Source organism: Chlorocebus sabaeus, chromosome 24 (assembly GCF_047675955.1).
Source record: "Chlorocebus sabaeus isolate Y175 chromosome 24, mChlSab1.0.hap1, whole genome shotgun sequence".
NCBI lineage: Eukaryota > Metazoa > Chordata > Mammalia > Primates > Cercopithecidae > Chlorocebus > Chlorocebus sabaeus.
In genome coordinates, this window is record NC_132927.1 from 12,943,630 (window position 1) to 12,958,725 (window position 15,096).

Genomic DNA, 15,096 nt, shown 5'->3' on the forward strand with positions numbered 1-15,096 from the left:
AAATATTCTGACTTAAAGTGGGTAAAACTAAAGGGTTTTGGTCTATTTGAATTTTTCAGGGAAACTAATGAGACACCTTAATTGAGGTAGTGAATTTATTCAATGTTCTTGCATCTAACGGGTTCTGTAAAATCTCTGATAATTCTATATTACAATTTTTCATTTCGAATGTCTTATAAAATAAATATATGTGTGTAAGACAGATCGATATTTATATATACGTGTGTATAAGATAGATACATATGTATATATACCTCTATACACACATATATATAAATACATAGAAATCTGTGTGCAATCACAGAGTAAGCAGAATCAGATGTGGATTTTATGTGGGAGGCAAGAGTTTTCTTTAACAAGTCCTTTCGCCTGCCACATTTATGTTGTGTTTTATTTATATTTCAGGCAGAGCACTAACAGTGATCAATTTATGTTGAAGTGTCCTACAAATAACAAAAATAGATAAAACAGCAAAATGGATTTAAATCTAACCCTTCCCAAAACTTGGCTACAACTCATAACAACAAGGGTAATAAATGCTTAGGTAGCAGAGGTCAAACGGGAAACATTATCAAACGAGGAGAGGCACAGGAGCCCAGGATCATGCCTCGATGCCCACCAAGTTGGGCATTAGGTCACTATCAGAGAGAAATACAGCCAGCCACTTCAGCTATGGCTTCAGCTGAGGCAAGAGCTGTGCTGCCAAGTTGCTGAGCCTGCTCTTTCTCCATTCGTTTGAGATTCATTAAAGAAAGTTCAGAAACACAACTACATGAGGTGAGGATAAGGGCACATGCAGACCCCCTTCAGTAAAACTTACTTTCATCTACTCCCATCCATATCCAATTCCCTCAGCTTGGGTGGACAAACTTTCCTGAGAGGGTGACTGAAAATAAGACTCCTTCTAGAAGCAACTGGCCGAAGGGGCACCAGAAAACTTTCCTGTGCTCCAAGTTGAGGTAAGCTACTAAACCGGGCCCCACAGAGGGTGGCCTGAAGTCTCAGAAACACAACTGCACGAGGAGGAACGCGCCAGCCAGGAAGGCAGGGAGAGCCAGAGGAACATGGTGTCCAGCGTCTCCTAACCAGAATCTAACAGCAGAGAAAACATTCAGCCTCCTCCCTCCCAATACCCGTGTCTGTCACTTTCCTTCCATTCGAAAAGAAAGTCCTAGTTGAACTAAACAAGCCAGTAGCCCATGCCTAAGAACCACATCATCTCAGATTCTCATCTCCCAATGGGCTTCCTAGTTCTCCACAAATAAAATCGTCTACTCTGCTTCCTCGCGCTAATAATTGGGGGGTGGGGAGCAGGGAAGGGAGAGCGATGTCTGGAGACATACGATCAGAATTCAAGGCAGCTTCTAACAACTCTCTTGTTTATAGAAAATGAATGTCTGCCTGGCTTGCTTTTAGTTCAGAAAAGAGGTCAGTCTTTATCAGCACGGTTCACACAGATCCTAGATTTTTTTTCCCTTATCTTAAATTGACCCGCTTTTAAGATAAAGACATAATAGAGAAAGCATTGACCTTACCTGGTCCCTAATGAGTTGGAAGTCAGAAAACCCCGCTCTCATTTCCTCTTATCTGGATCGCCTGAGAAGAGATTCGCGCTACCTTTTGTGCACTAGCGCCTGGAGATAGCCCCTCACTGACGCCTGGACGCGGTGAGCGCGCTGAAGGCTGTGCGGCCTCTAAAGTCTGAGAATTCCTCCCTGCGGCCTCAAAATTGGAGAGTTGGATGCCAGACCAAGACACCGTCACTAGAGCTCGCTCCCAGCCCTGGCCCAGGAAGATTTAAAATTCCTTAGAAGGCTCACGAGCAAGTCTTTCCCTATGAAAGGCCAAACTCTAAGCTTCGGGAAGAAGCCTCCTACAAGGACACTGGTCTGGAGCGCCCGGGGCATCCGCGTCTCCAGGAGTGCGCGCCCAGAGCGTTTCTAGCGGAGACTGCCCGGGCCAGACTCGGATTTCATTCGCTGGGCCCCAGGCTACTTCCCACCGGGCCAGCAGCAGGGCCGAGCCGCTGCCCTGTTGGCTGAGGCATTCCCTGCCCCCATCCGCCTCCTGGCCTTGAGGACCGCAGTGTGTGCCCTTGTTGGTAGTCGCAACAGCCCGGGATCCCTGTCTCCCCTACTCAGAGCGTATCTGTCTCCCTCTTCTCCCCTCTTCTGAGCTTGGCCCAGTCCCTGACCCCCTTGCTAGCTGAGAGAGCTGCTTTCCTTCCTCTCCTGCCCACAGCTCCCAGTTCCCAGGCTGGGGCCAGGGTGGGGAGCCGCTTTGGGATGCTAAACATCAAACAAGCCCAGTCTGGGGTTTCAGGGCCCGAAGCCACTAGAGCGGCTCTCCAAGGCTCTCGAGAAAGTCCTCGTGTTTACATGGCGAAGTGGGGGTGGGGAGAGGAAGAAGGGGGGGTGCAGTGTGCAAAATCTCCCCCACTCCTCGCAGCCGTTGGGGCCTAGGGATTGGTAGGGTACTTTGGCGGAGGCAAAGCTTCGCAGTGATCTCGGGGTGAACCGTACTTGCTCCCAAACCTCGAAAGCTTCCAAGCACCTCAGCGCCAGGGGCATCCTCAGAAGGCCGATTTCTCCGAGAGGGGAGGCCAGAAATTGGGCACGAGTTGATGAAGGAGATTCCCGGAAAGGAGGACGGTCGGCTTTCCAGAAGCCGACGGTGCTGTAGGGGCGGAGGGTGTCCCCAGGTTGTGGAACCCTCTTGCACTGCTCCCAGCGCCACCTATTTCCCTAATGAAACGCTTCAGATTGCGTTCTAGGTCTCTTCCTGCAGCTGCTACAAGTCCCCCGGCCGGGAGCGGGAGCGGATGGAGCTAGCGTGATTGATGGGGAGAAAGAGACTGAGGTCCTGTTTGTCTCGGTGCCCAAACCCAACTGAGTTCATCTTTCCCCGGGACAAGTAAACAGACTTCAAACTGTGCCGACTCTAGACGTCGAGGAGAAGAATGTACTTGTTGGAAACTCCATCCAGTGCAAAGATGATGAGACCAAAGGTACCACAGCCTACTAAAATTGTGACTCTCAAAGGCTTGCTCCCGGCTGGAATGGGGTGCGGGGCAGCCGCCTGGACCGCAGCCGGGCACTGCCAGCCAGGTCCCCGCCCGGGCTTGGGCTAAACTGGGGCAGGTTTAGCGAAGCTCCAATTCCGTGGGATCCGGACCTAGAGCCAAACAGCAGCTGCAGTATCCACGTCCCCTGCCCGGCCAGCCTGAGCTGGGTGCCTTAGCCACCTACACTCCCGGTCCCAGAACCACAGCTGACCATTCCAACGCAAGTGGTCAAACTTTACGGGTTTTTGTTTGTTTTCCAAAATGTGAGACCTGCTAAAATCTCCCTTCCCCGCCTTTCAACCAGCACACTCACTAGACCCAACCATCCTCTTGGGTATCTTCGAGTCCCTCTGGATATTGGAAACTGTATCTCAGCAGTGAGGCCCAGGTTTCTGAGGGAGAAAGTGCGGCCTAGCCCCCAGTCCTAAGGCACCACCCCAGAGGAGCCTCCAGGAAGTCAACAAAGAGGACTACTGGGACCGGAGCGAGGACTCCGGCCAGTCTGCTTTCCTCACAAGCTGTTGGTGGGGGAGCGGGAGGGAGGGATTGGGAAGAGATGCAGACATAATGAAATGAAAGAGGGAAAGAGAGGAAGAAAAAGAACGTTGAAAATCTAGGCGAGAAGTGAGTACATGCCAAATAAGAATCAAGTGCCCATAATCCAATACTTCCAGGCCTAGAGGAAAGTGCTGGGAGGGGCATCTGCCCGCAGCTCGCTCAGCTCGCTCAGCTGCCTTTCGTCCGTAGATTTGGCAAGGGTGACCCGGAAGGGGCTACAGCCCCTCCAGGGACTACAGTTTTTCTATGTTCAAAACCATTCCTTCTCCCCTCCCTCTCATCCCTGATGGGTCTCCCAACACAAACGCTAAGCACTGAGGAAACCAGGAAATTAGAGGTTGGAAGAAGGAATCAAAAATGATTTTTTTTTCTTTGCTTGGCATGGGAGGTAGTGGCTGGGAGGTGAAGAACTGCAAACAGGAGAAAGATTCATTACTACAAAAATTTAGGATCCCAGAGAGAAAAACCGGTACAACAAAGAGTGAAATCTCAGCTCACAAAGTCCTTCCTGGGACGTCCTCAGGCCTGTCACCCAGTGTTACTCCATTGGAGGCCAAAGGAGCCAAAAGCAGCAGGGGCTGTGCGTGTCTGCTGCTGGTCCCCGAGAGGGATCCCTGTTTTAGGGCAGAAATAAAACCCCAGAATGACTTCCTCACTTTTGAAAACAACCTCCCACCGAATTCTGTGAAGGAGCTCAGCCACGGATTAGAAATAAAGATTTGATGTTCAAATCTACAGAGGCGATCCATTCGCTAAAAACCATAACTCACTCAGAGTTATTTAAAATGGGTGTCCTCTCTCACTGTTTTAAAACTTTGGCTCAGGTTTGTGAGACCACAGTAGATACTTCTGAAACTCCTATCAACAGAAGCCTGACTCAGAAAATGAATTCTTTGGTCTCTTTCTCTTTCTCTCTCCCTCTCCCTTTTGGTGGAAGTAGTTTGGTATTTCGGTCCTCCACTGCAGTCTCAGGACTGCTCTAGGTTTGGTTCCACACAATTTCTAAAGAACAAAACTCCCTCTTCCTGTGGGGCAAGGACTCTCGGCCTGGCCTCCTTACCTCCTTACCCGGTTCAGAATCCTTTGAGCTCAAACCCAAACAATTTGAATCTCATCAGACCAGAGACAAGATCCTCCCAAGCCCCCGCCCTCAAAGCCATTTAAAGCCAAATCAAAACCAAACAAAAAGGAGGGTTTTAATCAGAAAAAGAATCTTTTTAATTTGTATAATTTATTAGAAGCTTCTTAGGAACTATATTTAAGCCAAATATCTACATAAGTTACAACAGAAAAAGACTGACGCCGCAAATACCAAACTGCCAAATAATATACACAGATTTGTCAATGCCCATAAAAAAAAGTGAAGGGCTGGAGACTGGGAGTGGTTTTTCTTTTTACAACAAAATGTACAGATTACTAAAAACTAGGCATTTAGTCCAACTTTTGACAGCGTTTTACAGCTACAAGTTCACATCAAACATAAACAATTTTCGCGGAGGGCGGTCGCCGCTGAGCCTAGGCGGCCAGAGGGTGCCAGGGAGGGGGCACTTCCTTTGTGTCAGTGACAAATGGGTTATGTCGAAGATTCTTTCCTCTCCCCAGCTCTCGTCCTCCCTTCAAAAAAAAAAAAAAAAAAAAAAAAAAATCCTGGTATTTACAAGTGAGTCCACTTTGCTGGCAGAGTGTGCCCAGAGTGAAGTTTGGTCTTTAGAGTCCAGAGCCATGTCACAGAGCCCTCTCCAATCTGTGCCCCGCCCTAGCGTGGGAAACCCATTTGAATCACCAAAAAAGACAACCCCAAATCTGTTTTATGCCTTTCTCTGCTTAAAGATTCCTTAAGAAATTGGATGCGCTTGGTTGTTTTTATTTTCTATAAAAAAAAAAAACCCACAAATTTTAGGGGGAAAAAAAAAAGAAAGAAAGACGTCCAGCAGTTTGGCCTTTGTGGTTTTTTTGTTCCTTGGTCTAAACGCGGCCAGGTTCTTAAGAAAAGTCGAAGCGCGTGGAGCAGCGGTGGATGGTGGTCTGTGTGGCGGGCAGGAGGGAAGTGGTGAGGCAGAGCGCTGGGCTAGGGCCGGCCCGGCGTCCTCTCACCAGGTCCGACCGTATAGCAAGGTGGAGCAGGACATGGTGCCGTAGTCCGAGCCCGAGGAGTTCAGGTGGGACAGGCTGGATACCTGGCCCTGCAGCGCCGCGGGGCTGGCGGCGTGGTGCGCCAGGTCCGGAGACTGGCCTGCGCTGCCTGGCTGGTGGCCCGGGTGTGCGCCAAGGCCAGCGCCACCGCTGCCCACGGAGATGGCCGCTGCCGCCGCCTGCGCGGCCTGCGCCTGCTGCTGCGCCTGCTGCTGCGCGTGGCCTTGTAGGCTGGCGGCGCCCGGCGCGGGGGCACCCGCCTGGCACGGTTTGCCGTCTTTCACCAGGACCGGCACCGCCACACGTCGCGGCGACTGCTGCTGAGCCTGTTGCTGCTGCGGGCACCCGGCGCCCCCGCCGCCCCCGCCGCCGCCGCTGTCCTGCTGCAATTGCTGCTGCGCCGCCTTGTCCTTAGCCTGGCGCTTCATTTTGTAGCGGTGGTTCTGGAACCAGATCTTGACCTGCGTGGGGGTCAGGTGGATCATGCTGGCCAGGTGCTCGCGCTCCGGCGCCGACAGGTACTTCTGTTGCTTGAAGCGTCGCTCCAGCTCGTACACCTGCGCCTGCGAGAAGAGCACTCGGCGCTTCCTGCGCGGCGCGCTTGGCAGCGGGGCCATGTTCTTGCTCACGTCCCCCAGCGAGCCCAGGCCGCCCATGCCGCTCATGTTCATGCCGCTCGCCGGGCCCATGAAGCGGGAGACTGTAAGCGACAAACGCACAGCGTCGGCCGGGGCCAGGCCGAGCCAGGCCACCCCTGTTTTCCGCGCCATTGGCCCGCCCGGCCCGCCCCAACCCGACGGCGCCCTCCTGACCCAGGCAGCCTAGCGCTGGGCCCCAAGAGGCCCATCCGCGGGGAACTGCCAGCGCCTGCCCCAGGCGGTGCCGTCTAGGGCTGCACTAGAGCGCTCACAGCATGAACCCTGGCTGCCCTCCCTCAGTCTCAGTTCCCTCTTTCGAACCAAAAGACGCATTGGGGGAAAGGCCGCTTCTGCTCCTTTCGTGCCCAGCCCAGGTCAGAGCAATGGGATTAGCTGGCCACAGGCGGCGAACTGGGCTCAGGCAGGGAGCTGGGGTCCGACGGTAGACCCCAGTTTGGAGAGGTTAGAAAAGGGGGTGTTGACTTCCAAAAGCTGGAGCCCCCAGACGCTTTGCCTCTTGGCTTCTCTCCTGTCGGCCTCAGTGAGGGCAACTGCTCGGCCCCTTAGAGTCCCCTCTGGAACTGCGAGTCCTCCCACCTGCCCAGACTCCGCTGGAGAGAGGGCCGGGACAGGCGCTCGAGTGCCTCCCAACAGGGCAGCCTCCCTCCTGGCCGGGCCTAGCCTCTCCGCGCTCTGCTCGCCCCTGCTCCTTGAGCTCGGGGTCGCTTCCCTCGGCTCCCCGAGGTCTTCTGCGCGGAACAGAACTGCCAGTCCACCGCGCCTAGGAAACGCCGAGTACCCGCATCTGACCGCAGGACCCCAGCACTACCAAGTGCCTGTTCTTGGATCCCCAGCCGAGCAGCGGGAAGCACCCCCAGCTCCCGCACCCAAGTCCCTGGCGCCGCTGCCGGGCCGCCCTCCCTGATGCCCAGCGCGCAGCCTGCCGGCGCCGCGCCTTCTGGACGGCTCTCGCCTCATCTCCTGAGCTCAGCCCGCGGCCCCGCAGTGGGGCGGCCTCACTTACTGGCGGGGAAGCGCGGGTCTGGGTTGGCGCCGTACCATCCGGGGCCAGAGGCGCTGTTCCTCATGGTGTCCTGGTACGGCGGCAGCTCGCTCATGTTGCCCAGGTTGCCGTTGCAGTAGCCCCCCACGGCGGAGTGCGAGAGCTGGGGCACCCCCGCCGCCGTCATGTGGTAGGCGGCGGTGACGGCGCCGTGGTGCCCCACGGCGTGCTGCTGCATGGCCGCGGCCGGCGGTGCCGCCTGGCCCTGCCTGTACGCCGCCAGCGGAGCCCCCAGGCCGCCGCCCTCCATGCCCACTTTCTTGTAGCTTTCCTCCAGGGGACTCAAGATGTCAGACACTGAGAACGGAGTCGTGTGCTTTGGACTCATCGACATGATTCGGCGGCGGCTGGAGGAGGAAGGAAGAGGAGGAAAAAAAAGGGAGAGGGGGAAGGCGAAGCCTCGCTGCTTTTTTTTTCTCCCTTTGCCAAATATTCTGGTGTTACCTTAACGCCGATCTTGTTGGATGTACACGTAACGGAGTGGACCGAGTCCTCCTTAATTGGCTTGAGTGGAGGCTCGGGGGCTGCCTCGCGTTTGTTTTAGCCCGGCGCCAGGTTTTAGGCAGCCACCAGAGGCGGGGCGTAAGCGCTAAAGCAACAAGACAATAGAAGCCTACATCTTGCCCGAGATAATTAGCTTACATGCTGATGACAAGGTAAACACCTTTAAGTTTCACTTGTCAGGATTTTTAGGTCTCAAAGAGAGAGAGAGAGAGAGGCAGAGACGAGACCCAAAGCATTTCCCCCCTCCCTTGGACACCCCCACCCCCATTTTTTGTGGGGTACCAGCGGAGCGCGGGGAGGAGGTGGAGGGGTGGGGAAGGAGGAGGGAACCGAGAGCGGGGAGGGCAGGAGGTGGGGTGGGGGAGTAACCGAGGAGGAGAGATGGTTGGGAGGAAGGAAGGTGAATGCTGCTTTGCAACCAACTTGCGGAGTTACAAAGTGGAACCACTTTCCAATTCGGTCGGGGTTCCCCGGACATGAACGGGTCTTTAGGAGAAGAGGGCCGAGGGACGGGGTGGGGGTTTCACCTGAGCCTGCCGGGGCTGCTCCTCCCTCCCGCCGCGGCCTCCCAGCCCCGCGCCTTCCCACTGCCTCCGGACCACATCGGGCTTCGCTGCGCTGAGCCCCAGTCGCCAACAAATGAGCGAGCGAGTCTGGGGACGAACCCTGGGGCCGCACTGTTGGTCTACGTGTCTGTCAGTCTGTCTGCCTCTCTTCTGCCGCCGTCAGAGGGACACCTCTGCTCCCCGCCCCCTTTCCCCCTACCCGAGAGAATCCGAGCGGGCGGAGGGGGCGCTGAGTAGGGGATCGACTGCCTCCCGGAGGCTGTCCCGGATCCCCGAGCCACTACCCGCCCCCGCAGCTCAGTGGTTTTTCAGTGGGCCACCCCCGCCAACACGCCTCCCCCCAGGTCTTTCCCCACCCCCACCCGCGGCCGAGCAAACACAGCACTGGCCCCCCGAGCTGGGATGATGGGAAGGGGTCTCACGGGAGGGTCCGTCACTGAAGTTGCCCCACCTCGAACAAACCTGGTGTCCCTGACCCTCGCCCATCTCCCAGACACGCGGGGTTCTGGGGCTGAAGCTGACTTTCCGAGGACATCACAGCCCCAGCACCCGAGCCCAAAGCCACGCCGTTTTCCCCTCTGATGCTTCAGGGAGGGCGCGGGCAGGGAGCGGAGTGAGTGCCCGCCAGTCTGTTGCCGGGCGGAACTGAGCCTGAACCCAGGCGGCGGGAGCGCTGGCCAGGAGGGGGCGAATGCCGAGGTGCGGGAAGCTCAGCGGGCGGGAGGCTGGGCTGAGGCTCGCCTCCGCCCGCAGCTCAGCCATGCAAAAGTGCACTTGCTTCCCTGGAATAACCAAATATCTTTGTTTAAAGTGGTGGCGTAAATGGCCAGTCGCTTTGTGGCCACGCTGGATATTAGTAGATGAGGATCATTCTGCTTCAATTGGGCGCCTCTCATCCGACGAGCAAGAAACTGCTTAGGAGGAAGTGGGTTTCCTGTCTGCGCGTTCCCAGGCTTCAAGTGTGGGCCCCGCGCCTTGAGGGTCCTTGGGCGCCTGGCGAGGGGGAGCTGTGGGCTGCGATCCCCAGCGGAGTCAGGGGTGTCCCTCGCGTTGTTCGGACCAGGCCGGGGCCTGCAGCCGAGTCGACTACCGAGTGGAGCCCTGAACGGCGCGGATTTTGAGACCGACTCCGGTTTTTGTCCGTGGATTTTAAACGTTTTTATTATTGTTTTTGTTTTGCTTTCTCTTTGGTTGTTTTAGCCTCCTCTGCGCGCCGGGGGCTGGGAGGGCAGAGCGCTCCTCGGCCGGGCCCGGCGGGTACCTCCAAGACAACCGCGCTGGTCAAGGAGCTTCTCGAATTTAGTTTTTGTTTTCACATTTTCTTTCCCCTCCTTGTAGAGAGGGAGCTCCTGATGATGAACAGGCAGTTTTGAGCTACTTAATTCATCCAGGCTCCCTTTTAAAATTATTAATAGCAATTATAGTAGAGAAAGTTTTATTTGTTTTTAAAGATTTCAGCCCTGTCCTTGAAGAGTGCTCTTACTCCCTCAATACAAAGCCAACGTCTATACTAACATTGGCTTTTCTCACAGCCTACCTTCTTTACCAGGCGAAAGAAAGCTCAGGGCACCCTCCGCCCTCCCACCTGCGCCCGCGTTTTTGTGTGGTCCCCACGGCAGTGCTGGGGAGGCCACTCTATGTTTGCGCAGGGAGACGCGCTCGCCGCTTGTGTTGCGAAAGACCAGCGCAAAGCCCCGCTCCTTGCCCTTCCTTCCCAGGGGCTTCTCTGGGGGGCGCTCTCAGGACCGGACGAACTGAGCATTGATTACTGTGGTGGCTAAGCAAGGAGGGGAGGCGACGCCGGGCTTAAGCGAACCACAGAGGAGAACTGGCAACGCTGAATACAGACCTTGTCTGCAGGCGCGACCTGGCCGGCCCTGCGTCCCGAATGGGGTCTGATTGCGAAGGCGGGGTGGGTTTCCCTGTCACCCAGCTTCTTTCTCTGACTCGCCATTATTTCATAGTTGTTGGTAAGTTTAAGAAACACTAAGTGTAGAATGTTGTACATCTCTCCCAGTCTCAACACCATTTAGAAATGGAGATCAATCTTCACAATGTTTTTGTGAGATTCAAGTAAGATGGAGCACATCAAAGTGCTTTGAAAGCTTTGAATGTTTTTCAGCTCAGTGCCAGCACTGAAGATTGCGGTAGTTATTATCATGACGATCCCCATCCCCTCTTTAGGTCCCCAGACCTGAGTAAAAGGAAGAGTTGGGTGAATCTTCCACAGACCCTGGGTCTTCGTCCCTCGGCAGCTTTTCAACCTCTCAGCAGGCCACAGGCGCACGTGGCTGGCAGCTCCCTGGCCTCCGGCTCTGAGAGTCCCGGGGCAACCGGGCCTGCAGTTCTCGAGGAAACCCCCTCTCCTTTCTGGACAAGGAACCCACTCCCCAAGAACCGCGCAGCAGGTGGCGAGTTTGGGAGCTGAACTGGAGCCAGGTGGCGAATGGGAGCTGAACTGAAGCGGAGCTCCAAGTGGCTGGGGCGGGCAAAGACTCCCGCTTCACTCTGGGACCAACTGGAACGGCGCTTCAACCTCTGCCTGCAAGGGTGCTTCTCGCGCGCACCAGCAAGCTCTCGTCTCCACCTCGCCTGGGCCTTTGCAGCGACCTGCCGCCCAGGCTTCAGCACCTCTCCTACCCTAACCTTCTCAACGCGCGGCTCTGCCTTCTTCCCCAGTACCGCTGCACTGCCAAAAATAAGCCCGGAGACTAAGGCACCTGTGGGGAAGAGAAGGATATCTGTATCTCCGAGCTTATCCAAGCAAAGACCTCGAGAGTCCCTCCCATGGCCCAAAACACCTCCTTTTGACCGAAGAGCGTCCTTTCTTTCCGCCGCCTCCTAGACTCATGCTAAATAGGGCAGACCCCGGCTAAACCAGTGATTTTTTTTTTTCCATGAATACGAATAACCCCGATTCCACTTCGCGAAGTCTGCGCGTCTTCCTTTATCCCGCAACTAACTTGCTCCGGGGTGGAGTGGGCACAGTGGGGAGCAGGTCAGGGCAGGGCCCAACACTGTCCCCTCGCGGAGCTTTCCCTGGCGCAGCCTCACACAGTCGCTGCCTCAATTCCGACCACGCTCTGCTTCGCTGGCTGCGGCTCGACCTCGACCGGGAATCCGAGGGGGCACAGGCCCAGGATCGGCCCTAGATGCGCGGAATCGCCATCAGCCTTTGCTTACACCAGCGTGGCCACAGGGAAACTCCCTTCTCTCCCTCCAGTGTCACTTCGCTAGACAAGAACAGAGGGCTCATACAGAAGGCTAATTTGGGGTCTGTAGCTTGGACCGGGTGGAACTGTGAGGAGGAACCACCTGTCTCACCGCCCCACTCCACAACTGCTTTTTCTAACTCCCTTTGTGGTCCTCCACTCCTCTTTAGGGCGCTGAGCGACTCTGTCTCTTGGTAGTGTTATTTTGCTTCAAGTTTTATCACAATTTTTGATTCACTCAACAGTATTTATTCAGCTAGGGCTCTGTGCCAGGGACTACGCTAGGCCTGAAAATTCAGCCTTAATCTAGGTGCAGCTCCTACTCACACGGAGCTTACACATTCACAATAAATCACCCAGATAATATGTAGTTACTTTCTGACAGATGTTACTGCAGGATCCAGTGAGATACAGAGGGTTGTAATGGAGGTTTGTGTGTGTGTTTTTGCATCATTTCTTGATCTCCCAGCATTCCAAGGTCGTGAGAGGAGCCCTTGAGTAGAAGTCAGTCCTAGGTTTGAACCCTGGCTTTGCCTCTTTCCAGCCGTGCAGTACCGCCCTTGTGGGCTCCTGCCACACCCTGGAGTCACACCCATCACAGCCAGAGTAAACCAGTGTGTGTTTTCTGGCTTCCCTCCTTGAGGGTGAGCCCCATTTTTATCTTTGAACCCCCCCTCTCCAGTGCCTGGAGAAATGCTAAGGAAACACAGCCTCCTGGCACCTGTTTCCTGAGTGTAAAAAATGGTCACAACCTGCCCTGTGTACTGGCCTGGTTTGTGCTAGGGATCCAAACAATTCAGGATAAGATCATGTGCCTGAGTTTGTAGATCACAAAAGTCGCTAACAGAAGGAGTTATTCCTTCTGATTCTGTATTTTGGATTTATAGAAACTGAATCTAGGCCTCCCACCTTCGACAATTCCGAAGCACTTGGGCCCCTCAGTTGCTACCGCGGGTCTTCCATAGCTAGGCACAGGCTTCTAGGCCGGGCTGAGCTGGGCTCGCGAGTGCCATCGAGGCAACCAGGCTCAGGGAGCGGAAGGCAGGAGTGCAAATGGGCGCTGGGGGTCGCTGCTCCGCAACCCCAAAATCTGAGGAATGCCTCCGGGGGATGATTTTTCTCTGGAGGGGTCTTGCAGGGCCCCCTCTGCGCTGCTTTCTCAGGCACCAGAACCGAAAGCCTCGGGAGGGACCGCTGGAGCCCGGGGCGTGCAGACAGTCGGCTTTCACAGACGCAGTGGAAGGAATGATCCCTCTACTGCTCCCTCTCCCGACTTGACTGTCTAGAGTCTTTGAGGGGACTTTCCTTTTGGGAAAGCTTTTCTCAAGTCGTGGCCTGTGGGCAGGCTGGGAGCGGGGCGCTGAGACATCCTAGCGCGGCTTCTGCTTTTCAGTTTCCCTCACAGGCGTGCCCTGCGGAGGCAATGCGAGGCTAGGGCGCGTCTATGCGGGCCAGAGTCAGCCGAAGAGAGTCAGGCCCTTGGGCCTTTGGTGTTGAAGAATCTGCTCCTCTGTCGGGTCAAGCCCCACTAGAAGTTAACACCTGTGGTCTCCAAACTTGCCTATTTTCCTGTCACGCAGTTCAAGCCAAGATTCAACTCGTCTTGAATTTTTGTATTTAGAGCCCCTACCTCCTCCACCGACTCCAGGGGCGCCCTCTGGCGGGAAGAGGCCTGGGGTAGGAGGGAATCTGGGGAGCGGGTTACAAAGCAGAGAGCAGCGGGAGCTCAGCAGCCCCCTTTGAACTGCGATTAAACCAAGACGGAGACGGGAGGTGGGAGCACGGGCCTGAAACGGTCAGGCGACCCTGCGAGGCCCGAGCTGCAGCCCTCCGCGGCGAATCCGCCAGATGCCCCCGTCGGAGGGGGCGGGGACACCCTCCGGGGCGCTCTAGGGCTCGTGAGGCTCTAAGGTAAGTTTCGCAGCTGCTCCAGATAATTAAAGGACAGATTCCGGAAGTATCCTGGTGGCGGCGCGGCTGTTTTCGCCCCAGGACCTGTGCAGCCTCATTCAGCTTCAGGTAGTCGAAACCTATAGCTCTTTCTGCCCCCCATTCCCCAACAAATCTCAGTCCCAACAGAGTGAGCCCCTGGGCCTTGGGTGTTCGCGTTTCCCGCGGGCTTGCCAGCAGCGCTGGGGTTCCCTCCTCCGCTCCTTTCCTCCTCTCCAACCTCCCACCCCAGCCCGTCTCCCCGACACCCCCAACACTTGTCCCAGGCAGTTTCTGGTGGCTGCAGTACCGATCCCAGGCCAGTGGGATGGGGGTGGGGAAAGGGTGGAGGGGGAATCTCCGAGGCCCAAGGTTTTCTGGGACTTGACAGAGGCTGGATTCCCCCTCGCTGCTTAGGACTTGTGGGCTGAAGGTTGCAGACCGAGGCGAGCCGCAGCGCCCTCTTCCGGCCGCCGTCTGGAGAACTGCAGCCTTGGAGCGGTCTCAGGGAAGCTTTGCTACTAGGTCCCGGGCTAGGGAAAACTAGTAGTGGTCAGAGACTGGTAGTACATCCTCCACGCATTCGCTCATTCTAACTATCCACCCGACCATATGTCAGGCAGTCTCTTGGTCCACCCAAAGCCAATATAAGTTATGACTGACTCTTTGGATCATCCAGTCTCCTTGCACCTGCTATTTGAAAGAGCCCAGGTGTAGATCAGGGCTTGGAAGCTGCTCTTATGCCTAAAGTCCTCTTTTAATTATGCTTTGCCTCGGAATCTCATTATGAGAATGTCCTATCCATGTCGGAGGGCATTTGGAGGCATATTTGGTGACCAATGGAGTAGCGTGTACTTGCTGCATGTCCTTTCTGGAGGAGCAGTGGCCCTATTAGCTTGACAGCCTGACACAAGGAGTTTCTGCCTTGTGTTGGAGCAGTAGGAGCATAACGCCTAGAAAATATTGGAGTAAGAAAACTTCTGGGACTAGCTACACTCGGTGATGCCTTCCGGCTTTCCATTTGATGGCACCAATTCACTCAGGCAGGCTTTCCCCCAAATTATTCCCCCTTCTTTGGACTCTGGTCAAAACCAGATCATCTCCACCCTCCCAAACCCATCCCAGCCAAATATGCCCATGTTACTCTGCTTTTGTTCTTTTACACTTAGCCAGGAAATCATTCTTTCCAGCCCCACAACTAAGTCATACCCTTCTCTTAAAAAACCCAATTGCCTCTTCTGACAACTAAATGTCTGACACATAGTGGGAGCTCAATATATGTGTGCAGAATAAATGGATGAATCTCTATTACAAATTTCTGTTACATTAGTAAGCAATTCATCCCAATTGAATGATTTCCTAATTGCCATGTGTTCGTGTTCTTTTTAGGTAGACCGTAAGCTCCTTATTTTCTGTTTTTTTGTTGTTT

General features: G+C 55.0%; 2 protein-coding genes across 5 annotated transcripts in view; both read right to left on the reverse strand.

Moving 5' to 3' along the window:
- LOC140708546 (surfactant-associated protein 3-like) overlaps window positions 1-3,406 on the reverse strand; it is a 41,224-nt gene extending 37,818 nt beyond the window's left edge. Inside the window, exon 1 of one of the 2 annotated variants that reach the window (XR_012090945.1) lies at window positions 1,536-3,406. Coding sequence is in view for 1 of the 2 variants with exons in the window: in XM_073010936.1 (XP_072867037.1) it covers window positions 1,536-1,577 (42 nt within the window). In the remaining variant the exon portion in view is untranslated. The remainder of the gene's footprint in view (window positions 1-1,535) is intronic. The other variant, XM_073010936.1, reaches the window with a different exon arrangement.
- A 1,397-nt stretch (window positions 3,407-4,803) lies between these two features.
- NKX2-1 (NK2 homeobox 1) lies at window positions 4,804-9,947 on the reverse strand. Of its 3 annotated transcripts, XM_007986514.3 has the most exons (4): window positions 8,488-8,594; window positions 7,901-8,045; window positions 7,418-7,803; window positions 4,807-6,455 (listed from the first exon to the last, which is right to left on the reverse strand). In XM_007986514.3, exons 3-4 carry the CDS (start codon window positions 7,788-7,790, stop codon window positions 5,713-5,715), a joined length of 1,116 nt encoding a protein of 371 aa, XP_007984705.1. In that variant the 5' UTR covers window positions 7,791-7,803; window positions 7,901-8,045; window positions 8,488-8,594; the 3' UTR covers window positions 4,807-5,712. The 3 variants fall into 3 exon arrangements, with proteins under 3 accessions (XP_007984703.1, XP_072867036.1, XP_007984705.1); XM_007986512.3 differs by lacking the exon at window positions 7,901-8,045 and having other exon boundaries at window positions 4,804-6,455; window positions 8,488-8,829; XM_073010935.1 differs by lacking the exons at window positions 7,901-8,045; window positions 8,488-8,594 and adding an exon at window positions 8,989-9,947 and having other exon boundaries at window positions 4,806-6,455.
- Between the last annotated feature and the right edge of the window lie 5,149 nt (window positions 9,948-15,096).

Coding starts and splice junctions, on each gene's coding strand:
- NKX2-1 (XM_007986512.3), bottom strand. CDS start 8,564: ATGTGGTCCGGAGGCAGTGGGAAGGCGCGGGGCTGGGAGGCCGCGGCG. Junction 7,804..8,487: donor AGCAGCCCCGGCAGGCTCAG/GTGAAACCCCCA, acceptor TTCCTCCTCCAG/CCGCCGCCGAATCATGTCGA. Junction 6,456..7,417: donor AGACCCGCGCTTCCCCGCCA/GTAAGTGAGGCC, acceptor TGTCGCTTACAG/TCTCCCGCTTCATGGGCCCG.